Consider the following 15,029-nt stretch of genomic DNA (forward strand, 5'->3'; position numbering starts at 1 on the left):
ATTTTTTTTTTCGTTACTTCACGTCTGTCAGTGCGTGAAATTCCGTCACTCCGTTTCTGGTAGCAGATGAACCAAATTTGCATTACCAGAGGGCATGCAGTCTGCCATGTTGTTCACGTAATATATTTTGTAAAAAAAAAAAAAAAAAAAAAAAAACATATTTTACAAATAGTGCAAAAAGAATGCAAACAATTGTAAAAGTCCACACTCTGTGTGCGTCGTGAATAAATCCGCTACCATTATCTGGCTCGAGCTGGGGCTATGTTGTGACGCGTCGAGCGCTCTGTGCTCTGCGATCGATTAGCTCGTCTGTGCGGATTCAGAAGTAGACAGGAACAAGCTAGATGGATTGGCAAAGTCGGAACGAGTGTGATTAAAAAACACAAACAAAATACAGAATCAGAAATACGACAACCTCCGAGCTGTCAAATTGACTTGACGAGCGGTGCATCATTGTCTTCGATTAACTTATTGGGATAGACAAGGGATCAAAAGGTATGTGTATATCGAAATGTTTATTCGGTGGTTTGGTGTCGAGAGGGAGCCATTTTGCAACACTTTATTTCTGCTCGAAATGCTAGCTTAGCCTAGCTCGCGCCGTGGCTAAAATAACACGCATTCCTTCACGACACACTCCCGAGTCGTTATAATTCATCCTTATGTATCCGTCTAATAAGGTCTATAAGTTTCTTTGTTTTAGAAGTTTGAACTTAAACACTCAGCGTGGGCTTAAAGGTCTCTGCACACATTGAATGGCCTACTATGCTAACTGTGCCGTGCTAGCGAGTGTTCAGCAAGTAACGTAGAAAGACAAACAAGTATTTACTTCAAGTTGGTTATAGTTTGTTAGTAGGTTTAACTCCCGTGTGCTGCAGAACTTGTGACTAGCGTATTAAATATTAGTTTGTAATTATCACGAATATATGTGAAAGTCTGTTTTAGTTTATATTCTGCAGCTAACTCCTGCTAGTTATACGCCTGCTTTAGTTTTGCTTCACTTTACTTTCTACTTCAGCAGTTTTGCATTATACAAATAACTTGTTTATCTTACTGTAACGTTAACTAGACAATTCTCGGCCACGGAGAGATACATTTCATATGAAATCCACTGACAAAGTGATGATTAGTCATGTTAAGAGAGTGCTTCACTCGAACAGGACTTTTTTTGTCATAATTTACCCGCTCTCATTTTATTTTTCTGTGTAGTGAAAGTCAAAATGACAAGACAAGAGATGTTATTTTACCTTTTTTTTCTCCATTTGTTTCCCTCTGAGGGGTGGAATACAGTTTTTGAATATAGGGAAATGAGTAAATGATGGCAAGAGTATACTTTTATTTTATAAATGAAGTGTAATTATTAATATTATTACTCTAAGTATCAGTGTAAAATTTTTAACCAACGAAGGTTAATGTGCTGTCAAACTGTTTTGTTTTTTGATTGTTCGTTTGCAGTTTGACTTTTTTGACAAAGTCCTTTACGGCTTTTAAGCGCAAATATATTTCCAAATATAGTTTCTTCGTTCGAAGTAATAGAAACTGCATTGATAATTATTGTCTAAGATAAAATCAAGAAAAGCATCACTGAATGTTTTGTGCTTAAGTATACCTTGTCACCCCACAATACATGCAATTGTGAAAAGAAATGACATTTTTCTAAACTATTGATTGCTGGGTAATCAATAAATATCTGTTGTCTTACAGAGTTGGTCTGCAGATTATTTGTGAAGATCTGGAGGAAGAAGAACTGTTGGATTTGTGACTGCAGGATTTCAATAGACCCGAGATCTCCCAACATGCAATAATACAATCTGGAGTACACCTGTTGTTTCACATTGAATGTTCAAGGTTTGCTTGCACCTGGAGCTTGTGTTTTGGTTTCACTGAATTACCAATGCACGGTACACCGTGTTTAACAGGAATCTGTGCGCTTTGGCTTCAAGTTACTCACCTGTGGAAGATTTTTTGAATTTGATGAACTGGAAGGTTGGAAGTGTTGTTCGAAGTCAAATCATATTTACTTTAAATTTTTCCGGTAGCCTGACGTGATATTGGTCCACCAGCCTTTTATCAACCATATGGGGCGAGAATTAAAGATGTCAAATTTTCATGGTTTGGTTCGCTGAATCATCCAAAGTATGAGCTGTTGAAAGCAAAAGCAATTCTCATGACTTTATAACATAAAGCACTTCTAGCTATTGTGATGTGACAAATCAGCCCCCCTCCCCTTTTCGCCCTGACGTAGCACCTTCGCTGTTTTGATGAGGTGAACATATTCAGATCACCACTTTGCGCGAAACAGCTTTGTGTGGTACAAACCCACTCTCCATTTTTTTTATTGCTGTGTGTGTCTTCAGCCGAAAATGAGTTCGTAAAGGAGCTTCTGAGTGTCAGAGCAGGCACGACGTGCTGCTACCACAAGCACCCTGAACAAGAGACTGGACGATTTAAGACTCAAACAGAGTTTCTTTTCAGAACCCTTTGGATTTGCTTCATTCGTGTCCAGTCAATCTGAATGCACACAGTCATCGTTGGTGAACTAAGGGTGTCGTGGAGAGTCACTCTGGCATTTCTGATCAAACACATCCTCTATTCTTCCGCAACTACACGCCACTGATCAAGAACAACACGTCTCCATCTCTTCCATCGCCTTGAAATTTTACCTTGGCCTGCACAAGTTTTACTTCCATCTCCTTCTTTGCACCATCCTGGAAACTGGAGTTTGTCTGTGACAGGAGGTGCGGTTGTCCTGAGGCGTTAAAGCCTGTGAAAGTGCGTTGGTTGGGCCCTCTACACAGATACAGCCAAGGACAGGGCCATCGAACTACAGAGCCTTTGTCTCTGGGGTAAGAAGCCACAGCTTTAGCTGGAACTTTCCTTAGTATTGATTATTGTGTATTTTGAATGAGTTATCACTTATGCAATGGAATGTGAGATTAAGTAGAATGTATTGTTTCAAAGTTAGTTTTTGTTGAGTCTTAAGTAAATACTGACAATCATATCTAGGCCAGCAGAGCCATGAAACAGAAGAGTCTTTTTTGTTTTAATCAAGAAAGTTCTAGCTTTTATTTACAAAAGACCTTACTTTTTTTTTCTTCATAAAATTGGCAGGAAATGAAAATCTGTGTTGAAAATGCATGTAATAGATCATGTGTTCTGTTAATTTTTTAACTTAATAATATGTAAATTAAATAACTTCTTATAAAAAAATGACAGACTTTTCTCTGGTAACGTGATGGACTTCTCCAATTTTTTTAGTCTTGTTTAAACTCCGTCCCTCCTTATTCAAGTGGTTTTTCTGATTGAGCCAACTTTGGGTTTTTTTTTTTTTTTTTTTTTGGTAATATCTTTTGAGCTGCGGGGCATATTTTTGCATAGTATTCCAAAAATCATTAGTAGATTCTCTAATATGCAAATACAACAGTTAGTAAGCAATATGGAGGTTGATATCCACAAAAAGGGTAAAGGGTTAGCACTGCGCTTTTAAAACATTTCTCTCTTTCATTGAGTGTCCTGACCAGCCTGACTCAGCAATATTGGCTCAACCAGTGCTATGGTTTTCTGGGCAAGAACTTAGTTTGATAGGAGAATTAAAAAAAAAAAAGCTTTAAATAGTCCTTGTATTTGAATTTGATACTAGAGGAATTACACTTAATTTTTAAAGTCGGCTTTCAATCAAAATTCTTGTTTTTACGGAATTGTACAGCATTTTTGATATGACTCTTCCATGTATATATGTATTTAAAAAAAATATTGATATGCCCTTGTAATCTTCATTCAAAAATATTATCTCCTCCACTCTCCAGCAAAATCAAGGATGATGACGTGTTAGATAAAGTTATCCGGTATCTAGACGAGTTTCAAAACTTCTCCACCAACTTGTCACTCAAGTGTTTCTCATACATTGCTTTATTTGTGTTGGCCCACCACAATATCAATGCTGACTGCCACAAATATATTTTCCAAAAGGCTTTAACTTTGCTAAATTAACTTGAGCACTCCTCGTTTCAAATCAAAACACGGCATGGGTTATGTACATGAATGGATTTGTCAAGGGAACTTTCTTACACTGTCTGATAAAGTAACGTTCATGAGCGCAGTGGTGCTTTGTTTACAGCCATTATCAGGGAAACTGTTATTAACACTCTAAAAGCGCCTCCTGCTAGCAGAAGATAAATTTGCATTATTATTAAGACCATCTGCTTGTTATGTTTCCACCACGGTTTAAGTCTGGCAGTGATCCAATCAGATTGTCCTACCCTTTTTGTATTTCTCTCAATAAGAAAGAAAAGATTACATGATGTTCTTGTGTTAGTAGAATGTAATGATGTGATGTTTGTTGCTTGCATTCTCAGTTCAGGCCATGAGGTTTGATGCCTCCATCCACTGACGGGAGACACTGGACCTAAATGGCGCAGCATGACTTTGTTCCTGCCTGGCTTAACTTCTCCACGCCTCAGCCCGCCAAGGTATTGTAATGGATTGTTGACTTTCTATTGACTTTGTGCTTTTTTTCTTTTTTTTAATGTTTTTATTCAGGACACTCTTAGTTCTCTTTGCCACTCTTAGTTCTCTTGAGCCTAATCATTCTGTTCTAAAATAAGCTTTTTAAAGCTGAAGCTGTCTGTTTAATTTGCGTCTGTGATTTTTAGTCCCCTGCTGCCCCCCTTGAGAAGCATGGAGAGCACTTTCCCCGCGGAGACAGCCGGCCGGGAGTAAACCGCCGCAGGCACAATTCTTCCGATGGCTTTTTCAACAATGACCCACTAAGAGCACCTGGAGGTAGAGCAACACGCATCTAACATCCTTTATATGCAGAGTCAAACTGTTTCTCGTCTTGCACTTTTTTAAAATAGCTGTACTTTTTCTCTTTAGGTGATGGGTGGCAGCAGCCATCTCTGTTGAGGCATGACTCTGTAGACTCTGGTGTTGCGAAGGGGAGTCAGGGGGGATTGGGAGGCGGACCAGGGTGGAAGGAGACCCCCAGCTGGCATGGGGCACAGAGGGGCCAGGAAGGTCCTCACCACCACCATGCTCGGCATATCAAACGTGGAGGCGAGAGAGACAGACAAGGGGGTCACCGGCAGCGTAATGGAAACTTTCATCCACGCAAAGGTGGCCCATATCAGGACAGATACTCTGATGAGGAGCGCAATGATGACAAGCTCAAGTTTGTTGATGAGGATTTTGTAAGTATCTTATTCTTCTTGGGTTTGTTTACTTGTGTAGTGAGTTCACAACTGTGCCAAGCATGAATTAACTGGTTATGTCATAGAGATTCAGTTCTGTCATACTTTTCGTGCCTTTCGCATAGTGAGTTTGCATTAATGCTTTGTTTTCATGCGAATTTCAGCCCTCCTTGAACCCAGAGACAACTGGAAAGCCAGCCAGTCAGCCTCGTGCTGTCGGTACTCCGGCAGGAGTATGGGGTAAAGTTGCTTTCAAAATAAAATCACCTTCCTCCAATTACAACAAAAGTAAAAAATGATCTTGCATTTATTGGCTTGCTCTGTAAGGTTTTTTTGCAACTTTGTTACAGAGAATCCTCCTAGTGCTAAGCAGGCTATGTCGAAGATGCTGGTCATTAAGAAAGTGTCTAAGGAGGATCCCAGTGCTGCGTTTTCGGCTGGTTTTGCCAGTGCTGGTCCTCTACCCGCCAATGGTTCTAAAGTCTCCATCCCTGGACCCAGTGTCTACAAGAATCTGGTCCCCAAACCTGCCACTGCCCCCACCAAGGTACTAAGCCAGTGAATCTGGAAATTGTACCTGAAGTTTGAGAGATGTTTTACGAGCTTATTGGATCACATTACCTACAGTGCAAAATTGTGTCATATTCCATTTATGATTTTTCTTTTTGTAGCCTGGGCCATGGAAACCCAACGGAAGGGAAACTAAAGCGGGTTTGCATTTCTCTGGACGGGATTCGGCCTTCACCAGCCCAGTTTCTGTGACCAAACCTCTGACACCCGTCAGTGCACCTGCCCATGGCACTTCTAAAGAGGTAAAATGAAAAAGTCATGCATGGAAGCTGTTGGTTTTTTTGGGGGGGAGTTTCTCACATACAATAATAAAGTAGACTTTCTATCACACTTAATTTTAATGTCCAGTTCTTAACTTTGCCTTAATAAACATCTAATTTGCTTCTTAATAATAGTTAGTAAGGTATGTGGTAGGATTAAGGGATTTAAAATATGCTCATGCACTATAAAGCAATATGGCAGTATGTTAGTTAATAGTGAAAATTAATCTTCATAAAAAGCGATAAATTCCTTTTAATCTTTTGCCAGTAAGGACCAAGTGCCCAACATTCTCAGAAAGTATGATTGTTGGCTTCATTTCAAACCAAATGCTTTCATGGTATCATTGTATAATTCAGCCATTTACAAAACACTGGTTGAAAAATGTTTATAACACAGATCTTCTCTGCACTTCAGTATTCTGTAATTTACCAAACAAACATTATCATATTTATCCGTAGCAAAACATCAATAAACACTGCTGCTTACCCAGCATTTTTCTTATTTGTAACTCACTTTATCGTTCCATTTCTTTCTCTCTTTCCTTCTATCTCTCCCCCTCCATAGCCGCCCTCTAGCACTACCCCTCCCATAGAAATCACCCCTTCACGGCTAAAGCTGATGCGGCGCAGCACAGACCGTAAGAGTGAGTTCCTGCGTGGGCTAAAAGATGAGAGAAATGGGGACGTGAGTGACTGCCACAGCCCAGGAGCTCCAGCAGAGGTGCAGATAAATTAATCTCCTATGTGTTGGGTATTTTAGGGTATTTAATTTTCCAGTATTTGCTCAATTTAATATGATCTAGAATTGTTTTATTAACAGATTTGGAGATTTCCTGTTGATATCTGTTCCAAATCCACCTACAACCTTGTCAATAGATTATAGAAAGTCAAATTATGTAACATATAAAAATAATTTTCTTCTGTTTTGTTTATTAGCATATTAGTCATCAGCAACCAGATTTTTAAAACAAATGCATAGATTATTGCTTGTTTCCATGATTTCAGTAAGTTTAGATGGCAATTAACAGATTTGTTCAACCTTAAATTCATGTTTGCTGAGGTTTCATTTGTGGTTTCTGTGCGTTCAGGGTGAGGGAAGTACCCCTGAACCAAAAGAGTTTGGAGAGAGTCATGAGAACGGCATCTCCCACTCTCTCAGTGACTCAGACCCAGAGCACTTGTCCAGCTCTCTGGAGGCGGAACACAGGTCAGAGCGACCAGAAGCACAACACTTCAACACATTCTCCTTCATCAGACACGTATAAGCTCACTTCCAAATTCTAGTGAGCTGCCTACATGAGCAAATGCCTTCTATTAACTTAAAGGTGTAGTCCACCCAAACACGAAAAAACATTTACTCTCATTTGTGTCATGGACAAAAGACGTTTTAATGAATATTGCTAATTTAAGTAAGTTTAGGTTCCCATTGACTTGAATGGGCAAGAAATTCATGAATAGGAACCAAAACAAAAATAGATTACATTTTTAAAAATAGATTTCCAGGTTTATATATATATATATATATATATATATATATATATATATATATATATATATATATATATATATATATATATGTATATATGTGTATATATATATATATATATATGTATATATATATATGTATATATATATATATGTATATGTATTTAAGATATAACTGGTACACTTATGGTGTAATGCTACCTTCATAGGCAGTACACTGGGTTTTTAAACAGAGCACATTTATCAGCACGCATCACATCACAACGAAAATATCCACAAACCACATACTCAGACATGTTGATCCTCTGTGACAGGTTGCTGAAGGCAATGGGATGGCAAGAATATCCAGAAAATGATGATAACTTCCAGCCACTCACTGAGGATGAACTCAGAGAGTTTCAAGCTAAAACTGAACAGGTATAGAAAAAATATATACTTTGTTTTTGTTTGTTCTTTTTTTTCCTTTTTATTGTAATACATAGTTAATTTCTCCTGTATGTGTTTGCTCTCAGATGAAGAAGATTGGTCTGGGACGTAACGGTGTGCTCTTGAAGCCACGTAGTGTGACCCTGCTAACCTGGAGGAACACCCCTAACCCTGGCCTGGAAGAGGGCTCCGAGTCTGAGACGAGCAGTAGCAGCCAGACCTCCGATGATGATGATACCTAATGTGGCTTTAAACACCCCTCCCACGTTTCCCTTTCTCTCTTTCACTTAATCTGTCTCCTCCATCACACCCATTTGTTTCAAACTAAAAGAAGAGAGAAAAGATTCTTTTCATGGACAAGGAACATCGGTCATATCCCAGACGGAGAGAAAGAATTCAGTTGTCAGCTCGTAGGCAGTGTCTTTTTGTTTTGTTTTGTTTTTTTTTACATTTTTTTTTTCTCCCCCCTATCTCTCCATGTCTGCATTTTGTTCTTTATCCTGAACTAGAAATGTCAAAGAAAGCCACACACACCTTCCACCAGATCTTTTTTGCTTTTGCTTGGGGAAAAAAAGACTAATTCATAATAACAACACCAATTATAACCGTGATTTAACGTGAAATATGGCATCATCTGAATGTTCTATAAAAATGGCTTTGACACCTTTCTATTTTTTATTTTTTTTTCCTTTTCGCGAAAACAATTCGTAGCATTAGTGTTAAGATGAAACAATCATTGTGAGCCGCTGACTGCGACGTTGCTCCCAGTCCCTCATAGAAATGAACTCAAGCCAGTCATCCCTGCAGCAAGGAAGAACTAAAGCAACACTGAATGGACTGACACATGCAGTCTGGCAGCTAGAACATCAGTCCATTTCTGGCTCCAGTTCCAGCAAACTGCTCATTTTCACTCTTTTCATTCTGCAGAATCATACTAATATACCTGATTTTCTTATGTCTGCCAAGTACACACGTGAGAAAACCTTAAAGGATGTTTAAAAGTTAGATTTGAAAGCTAGCTTGCGGAAGAGTTTGTCAGGAACCGGTTTTTGAATAAAGGTGACGTTTGGATGGACGGGTCTATGTTTTATGTTACGTTCTGGGAAGCCAGGCGAACATACGGATTTTCAGTTCACTGAGGTTGGGAGAATTTGAAGTTCAAAAATCATAAACAGACTGTTTTCTTTCTTTCCCATATATGGTGTAAAACAGTTTTTTCCCTCTTAACTTAAAAGCTGTTTGATTTAAACCATATTGAGATGCTGAACATTTCAGAGTTACTCTATAGAAAGCATTTTCATGCTTACAGAAATAATGCTGTGGCAATCATTTTCAATAGCTTTACATTCATTGCATGTAGATTGATAAGGGGTATTCGTTAAACGCAACAAAGGTCTGATGAACTTATTCCCTCACAAAACCCTAATAAATCTACCCAATGGAATAGAAAGCGTTAAACATTATTGGGCTTATGTAATGTTTACAATGCAGGAATTGATCTGAGCTGTCTGATTTGTAATGACTGTGAACTTTGAGAGATTCGGTAAGATGGCTTGCACGCTTTGTTCTGCTTTGTTGTTCTTTAAATGTTGATTTTGAGGTTCATTTTGGGCGCCGAGTTCTATCCCTGCTGCTGGCAGTGAAGTAGAGATCCATCTTTAAAAGTTCTTTATTTCATGAGGGACTGCTGATGTAAATTGTGCATCTCCTTTTTTTGTACCTTGTTTTTGCTGATAGGGTATAAAAATTGCTTTATCACAGATTTAAGTTTCTTTTTTAATTTTGGTACAGCTGTAAAAATTCCCACATAAATAGTTTTGGTTTTTTTTCTTCTTCTTTTGTTTGCATTATATTGTTTCTGCAGCCTTGATATTCAGGGTGGATTGTAAAAAATATAAGAATAAAAAATTGTGAGTTTTGGAAGATTAAGATTATTTTGATAACATTATTTACAGATTTGAGAAGATAAAAGGTGTCATGTATGGGTTTATCTGTATGAGACGAAGCAGACATAAACTACTGCATCATAATGAAAAGATCGGAGAAAAAAATTGTAATAAATATTTTGCATCAGTTTGCCAAACATGTCCAGCCTTTCGTTTTCTGCTGAAACGTTTCAAATCATTCTTCATGTTCTAGGAGGGTAAATGGTAACGATCGAAATATGCATGCAAAAGAAAAAAAAAAAGCATGTAAACGTTCAAGGGTTGGATTCTTCTCTGAGCTCGTCTATTCTTCACCACTCCCCTTTTCCAAGGCGATCGTAACCAACAAACAAAACTTTAGTCAACAGTTACACTACATAAAAGTGAAGGCAGACATTATAACAAAAATTATATTCCTGTTATTTTTTTTTATTATTATTTAAATCAACTTAATTTAAAGATTAAACATAAAACTAAATAAACTATTAAACTAGAGTTATTGCTGGGGAGATGGAAGGCTTGGAGGAGTTAATTTGTCAAAACTGTAAGATGGCATTCCATTCCACCGCACTCTTGGATAAACACAAGGCAAAGTTCTGCATTGGCACAGACCTGAAAGAGCCAGTGGCCCTATGGAGACAAAGGAGATTTGTGCAAAAGGAAGAAGCAGCTGTGAAGATGGTGCATCCTACGAGGGCAAGGAAACCTGATGGAATTGCTGTAAGTGGTTGAATGCTATATAATTATTCAAAAATAAAAAATCCAGATTAGCAATGTTTTAATTATATTTTGTGTATTATAAAAACATAGAATTTGGAAAAAACAGTTGTTTGTTTTCCATTTCATGTGTTTTTTCTTATATTTTCTCATTCAAAAGATTGAGGTCCGTAAGATATTTCTGAAAAAAAGTGACTTTTTTATGTAGCAAGGATGAGTTTAATCAAAAGTGAAACAATTAAAAAAAAAAAATTTATTCACCGAAGAATCCTGAAAATGTGGTTTCCGCAATGAAACTGAAAATTAAGCAGCACAACTGCGTTTCAACACTGATCATGTGTAGTATTATAACAGAAATATTGGTAAGACCTTACAATAAGGTGTCAGTTAACATTACTGAATGTATTACCATGAACAATACATTTATTATATTATTTATCTATATTTTTAACATTAGGTAGTAAAAATACAATTCATTGTTAGTTCATGTTAGCTCACAATGCATTTACTAATGTTAACAAAACTTGTGATTTTAATAATGCATTAGTAACTGCTGAAAATAACTAAGGCGGGTTGGGGGGTTACACCTGAAGTGTTTGATTGCTAATCAAATATTGTAAGTGTAATATCTTTCCATTTGCCAGTTGAAGGAAAAGAGCGATCATCAAATGGAAAAGAAAGAGAGCGCACAAAACAATGCTCTAAACAGACTCACCGAGGAGGTACAAGACCACATACAAAGACAGTCAGTCTGATTCCAAATGTTTTTAAGCTGCATCTGATTATCTTCTGTTTTAGTTTCAAAAACTCAGGATGTCGTTTGAACAAAACCTGCCCCGAAGACAGACAGAGGTCGGTTTGATGTAGGCTAGTTCTGTAAATGTGTTTGTACCTGTGGTATTATGTGTTTTGGACATTGGGTAAGTGTTCTTCAGGTGCCTGAGGATCAGACGTTCCTCCAGCACGGAGCTGATGAGCGAAGGGCTCTTCATGAGCAGAGACTGGCGGAGATCAGAGCACACAACAATCAGCTGGAGAAGCAGAGAGACCGTAAGGATATATTCACAACTAGTAAAAAAAAAAAAAGGAATGAAGAAAACGTGGTTAAAAAAACCCAACAAACACATGTGCATCATTTTCAAAAAAGCTGGACTTTATGTAACGACGTAAAAATGTGAATCTATTATTATGTGTAATTAACATTTTATTAACAACAAAATTTGAAATGTCATTTCCACAAACGCAAATGAATCATAAAAACATAATTTGAGAAACAGCAGAATTCGCTGCGTGTTGAAGACTTCAAGCTCTGAACGTATCAATGAGAATTGCTTCTAAACTGTTTTATATTGATGTGTTTGTTCCAGAAATAGAAGAGAGACTTGCTGAGCTGGCAGGTTGGGAGAGGACGGCTCGTCTTGAAGAAGTGCTGCAAGAGCTGAGGAATCAGGAACAGAGAAACGAGGAGGTTCTGCATCAGCTCAGCTCTCACATCAGCTCAATGAAAGGGTAAGAGAGAATGGAGTGGAGTGTGCAGAGAAGCCACTTGATGCACGTTTATACTGGGCTGATGTTGTAGGCCCAGTCCAAATGAAGTCCCCTCTAACCCACCAGAGGAAAAGAAGACACAGCATGTTGCTTTTGACTTGATCTCTTCTGTGGATGGACCTCTCTCTGCTCAGATAAGGTCGGTCTTTTGAACGTACGTTTTATGCAAGAATGATAAATGGCCGGCATCAGTTAATAACTGACTAGAATCCACCTAATAATCCCAATTTACCTAGCATACTCTAAGCAACTATTAATGAGAGCTTAGCAAACATCCAGAACATTCTAGCGCTGTGTTGCATTTGTTTTTGAGACAGAGCTTTGCGTCTGGCATACATGCAGTCTGGTGGTTCTGATCCAGAGGTTCTGGCCAATATGCATGACCTTCAAGCTGAGGCTCTTACACTGGAGCAGACAAAACACAGAGCTGAAGGCAAGACAAAAGGAAGAAGTGAGTTTGTACCATCATTGATCTGTGGCTGAGAATAATATTTAGAGAAAAAAAAAAACTTGAAAAGCTTGGGGTTTGATATTTATTTATTCAGTAAATAATACTTTTCTCAGCGAGGGTTTATTAAATTGAGAGTAAAGATTTAGGTTGGTACAAAAAATGTAAAAAAGTAAATGTTTTTCATTTATCCAACAATCCTGAAAAAAGCAGCACAATATTAACAATAATAAATATTTCCTGAGCACCAATTATAAGCATATTTTTAGAAAGATTATGGTCATCGTACACTATTCTTTCAAGCCCCTGTTCCAGCAGGAATGAAGTCTCCTCACAGAGTGCTGGACTCTGATGTTCTTGCTGTGGAACAGGAGAACCAAAGGCTTGAGGAGGAAATCTTCAGATTCCAGCTGGCCAGAGAGCAGAACAAAGGAGAGCGTGGTATCACCGTTTCTCTTAGATCTTACATTCTGAGACTTGAGGACAAAAAACACACAATCCTATTACACTACTTACATGCATGTCCTGATGCAGTCCTATGTCCATATTTTGTTGACCCTGGAACAACATTTTAAAGCAAAAATTTTATTCTGATTTAATTCTCTACACCTAAACCTAACCTTTCCCTTAAGTAATGCTAAAATGATAGATGAATGATACTGAAGTACAAGCAACACACACTGATTGTGAGCCTAAACTTCACAAAAAAATAAAAATAAAATGGTTCTTCAAATCTCACCTACTTATACTATTCACTAAAGGTATATGGGCATAATATGTGATGTTATTATAGAATATTTTAATAAATATTTTCTGGATCAGGGCTCAATGATATCCAGAAAGACCACATCCATCAAATGGCTAGCCTTAAAGCCGAGATTGCCTTTTTAAGGAGAGAAATAGAGAAGGGCAGAGAAAGAAGACCACACCAACCTCCTCTGCCTGTTTTTCCTGGATCTTCTATAGCCGTAACAAATCCTGCTCTGCCACTGGTGAGCAAAATCTTAATGACACCTTGGTGCAATATCTGTTTAGACAACTGTGAGGTTTAAGAATGCACAAAATTCTATTCGATTGACAGTGATAGTGAGAATGATAGAGAATGAAGAACGATTGTATGAGAATGAATATTTTTTATTTACCAATATTGCAGGATGAGAGTTCAATACAGCATTCGCTGATGGGCTCCCATATAACTGATCCAATGGCAACTCTCGGTCCCGCTCCTTATGATCCTGTGTAATATACATTTTCACCTTCTTTTTCTTTTTCCAATACAGTCCTTATAGATGCACGTAAATATCACACTAAATACATCAAAATATGACTCAAGTTCAGCTGTTGTCTGAATGTGTGCTTACAGGGCTGGCTTTGTCATCTTCTATGACCTGGTGATGGGTCTGGAAGATACTTTGAGAGAAGTGCGTTTATTGGCAGGGTTATATTTTAATGGACAGAAGTTGGGACAGACTAATCCAATGCCCCCTGTGCAGTGCCAGCCTGCAGGACCATTACTGTCCACCAAGAGTCCTGGAAACTGTGCCATACTGGCTGTTAAGCAACCTGTGTCAAGGTAGTTTGGTTCAGAGATTAATATGGAGACATAGAACTGGTATGTATTCACGTTATTGAATTTGTGCTTTATTTCAGAGTACAGCCATCTACAGATCTCTCTATGGTCTTAGAGATCCAGACTTCTGAAGGGCTGGATTTGCTCAAACCTGAAAGTGAAGGCTCTGTGATTCGGGGGTGGACTAAGCTTGATCTCTTTGACCAGCACAGCCAGGTTCACAGCGGTCACTGGAGGCTTCCATTACGCTCTCTCCCAGTTCAAGCATCCTTAAACCCAGATCAGCTGAATTCTGTGCCACAAGTATGTTCTTAAAATCCTAAAGTCTAAACTAGATTAAATGCCATACAGGATTTGTTTTTATTTTTTTAATTCAAATCTTACGAAATACTACTTTCTTTTTAAGATGGGTAATATGGAGCTTTGTCTTCGTGTAGCAAATGCTCGTGATGGGGATGTACAAACTCTTGAAAAGATTGACCCCAACACCACCTACCAATACAAATACATATCCACGGTATGCAAAATATTGCATTTTTTTTCTTTCATAGCAAAGTCTCCAAAGCTTTTGATAAGCTTACAGCATTAAATCTGTCTCGTTTAGGTGGTCTCGAACACAATCCTGGCCAACCAAGAACCATGCAATGGATTGCAGCCCTCACCCAATCCATTACCTTCATCACCGCCACAGACAGATCACGTGGAAGGGACCAGTTAGAAGTAAATTTCACCTAAATGTGACGAGTACAAATCAAAGCTTGTTGTAAAAAAGTTACTACAAACATCTGTTTTACACTAAAGTTAATTCCATAACTGGGAGTTCCCTCCAATTGAATTTCCATGATTCCACTGGAGCGGTCTTTGTCTATTTGAAGTACAACATTCTAAATATAA

General features: G+C 38.1%; 2 protein-coding genes across 6 annotated transcripts; both read left to right on the forward strand.

The window, feature by feature from the left end:
• Positions 1–312: 312 nt before the first annotated feature.
• gpbp1l1 (GC-rich promoter binding protein 1-like 1) lies at positions 313–10,010 on the forward strand. The gene is made up of 12 exons (XM_043241898.1): positions 313–495; positions 1,702–2,843; positions 4,353–4,466; positions 4,650–4,779; positions 4,873–5,186; positions 5,351–5,426; positions 5,537–5,733; positions 5,858–5,998; positions 6,582–6,737; positions 7,105–7,223; positions 7,816–7,918; positions 8,014–10,010. Exons 3-12 carry the CDS (start codon positions 4,407–4,409, stop codon positions 8,167–8,169), a joined length of 1,452 nt encoding a protein of 483 aa, XP_043097833.1. The 5' UTR covers positions 313–495; positions 1,702–2,843; positions 4,353–4,406; the 3' UTR covers positions 8,170–10,010.
• Positions 10,011–10,231: 221 nt separating this feature from the next.
• Positions 10,232–14,936, forward strand: ccdc17 (coiled-coil domain containing 17). Of its 5 annotated transcripts, none has more exons than XM_043242666.1 (14): positions 10,232–10,572; positions 11,214–11,291; positions 11,368–11,421; positions 11,505–11,619; positions 11,937–12,078; positions 12,149–12,256; positions 12,435–12,568; positions 12,869–13,006; positions 13,388–13,557; positions 13,719–13,804; positions 13,929–14,138; positions 14,216–14,438; positions 14,542–14,652; positions 14,740–14,936. In XM_043242666.1, the coding sequence occupies exons 1-14, from the start codon at positions 10,363–10,365 to the stop codon at positions 14,851–14,853; spliced, it is 1,893 nt and encodes a 630-aa protein (XP_043098601.1). In that variant the 5' UTR covers positions 10,232–10,362; the 3' UTR covers positions 14,854–14,936. The 5 variants fall into 5 exon arrangements, with proteins under 5 accessions (XP_043098601.1, XP_043098598.1, XP_043098599.1 ...); XM_043242663.1 differs by having other exon boundaries at positions 14,573–14,652; XM_043242664.1 differs by having other exon boundaries at positions 12,881–13,006; positions 14,573–14,652.
• The last annotated feature ends 93 nt before the right edge of the window (positions 14,937–15,029 follow it).

This window comes from Puntigrus tetrazona, chromosome 6 (genome assembly GCF_018831695.1).
Source record: "Puntigrus tetrazona isolate hp1 chromosome 6, ASM1883169v1, whole genome shotgun sequence".
Taxonomy (NCBI): domain Eukaryota; kingdom Metazoa; phylum Chordata; class Actinopteri; order Cypriniformes; family Cyprinidae; genus Puntigrus; species Puntigrus tetrazona.

Bases quoted from the DNA above. Each gene is read 5' to 3' on its own strand.
- gpbp1l1 (XM_043241898.1), top strand. From the start codon at position 4,407: ATGGCGCAGCATGACTTTGTTCCTGCCTGGCTTAACTTCTCCACGCCT. The intron at 5,187-5,350 runs GTAAGTATCTTA...TGCGAATTTCAG, and splicing joins AGTTTGTTGATGAGGATTTT to CCCTCCTTGAACCCAGAGAC. The intron at 6,738-7,104 runs GTGCAGATAAAT...CTGTGCGTTCAG, and splicing joins GCCCAGGAGCTCCAGCAGAG to GGTGAGGGAAGTACCCCTGA.
- ccdc17 (XM_043242663.1), top strand. From the start codon at position 10,363: ATGGAAGGCTTGGAGGAGTTAATTTGTCAAAACTGTAAGATGGCATTC. The intron at 11,422-11,504 runs GTCGGTTTGATG...AGTGTTCTTCAG, and splicing joins TGCCCCGAAGACAGACAGAG to GTGCCTGAGGATCAGACGTT. The intron at 14,653-14,739 runs GTATGCAAAATA...TGTCTCGTTTAG, and splicing joins AATACAAATACATATCCACG to GTGGTCTCGAACACAATCCT.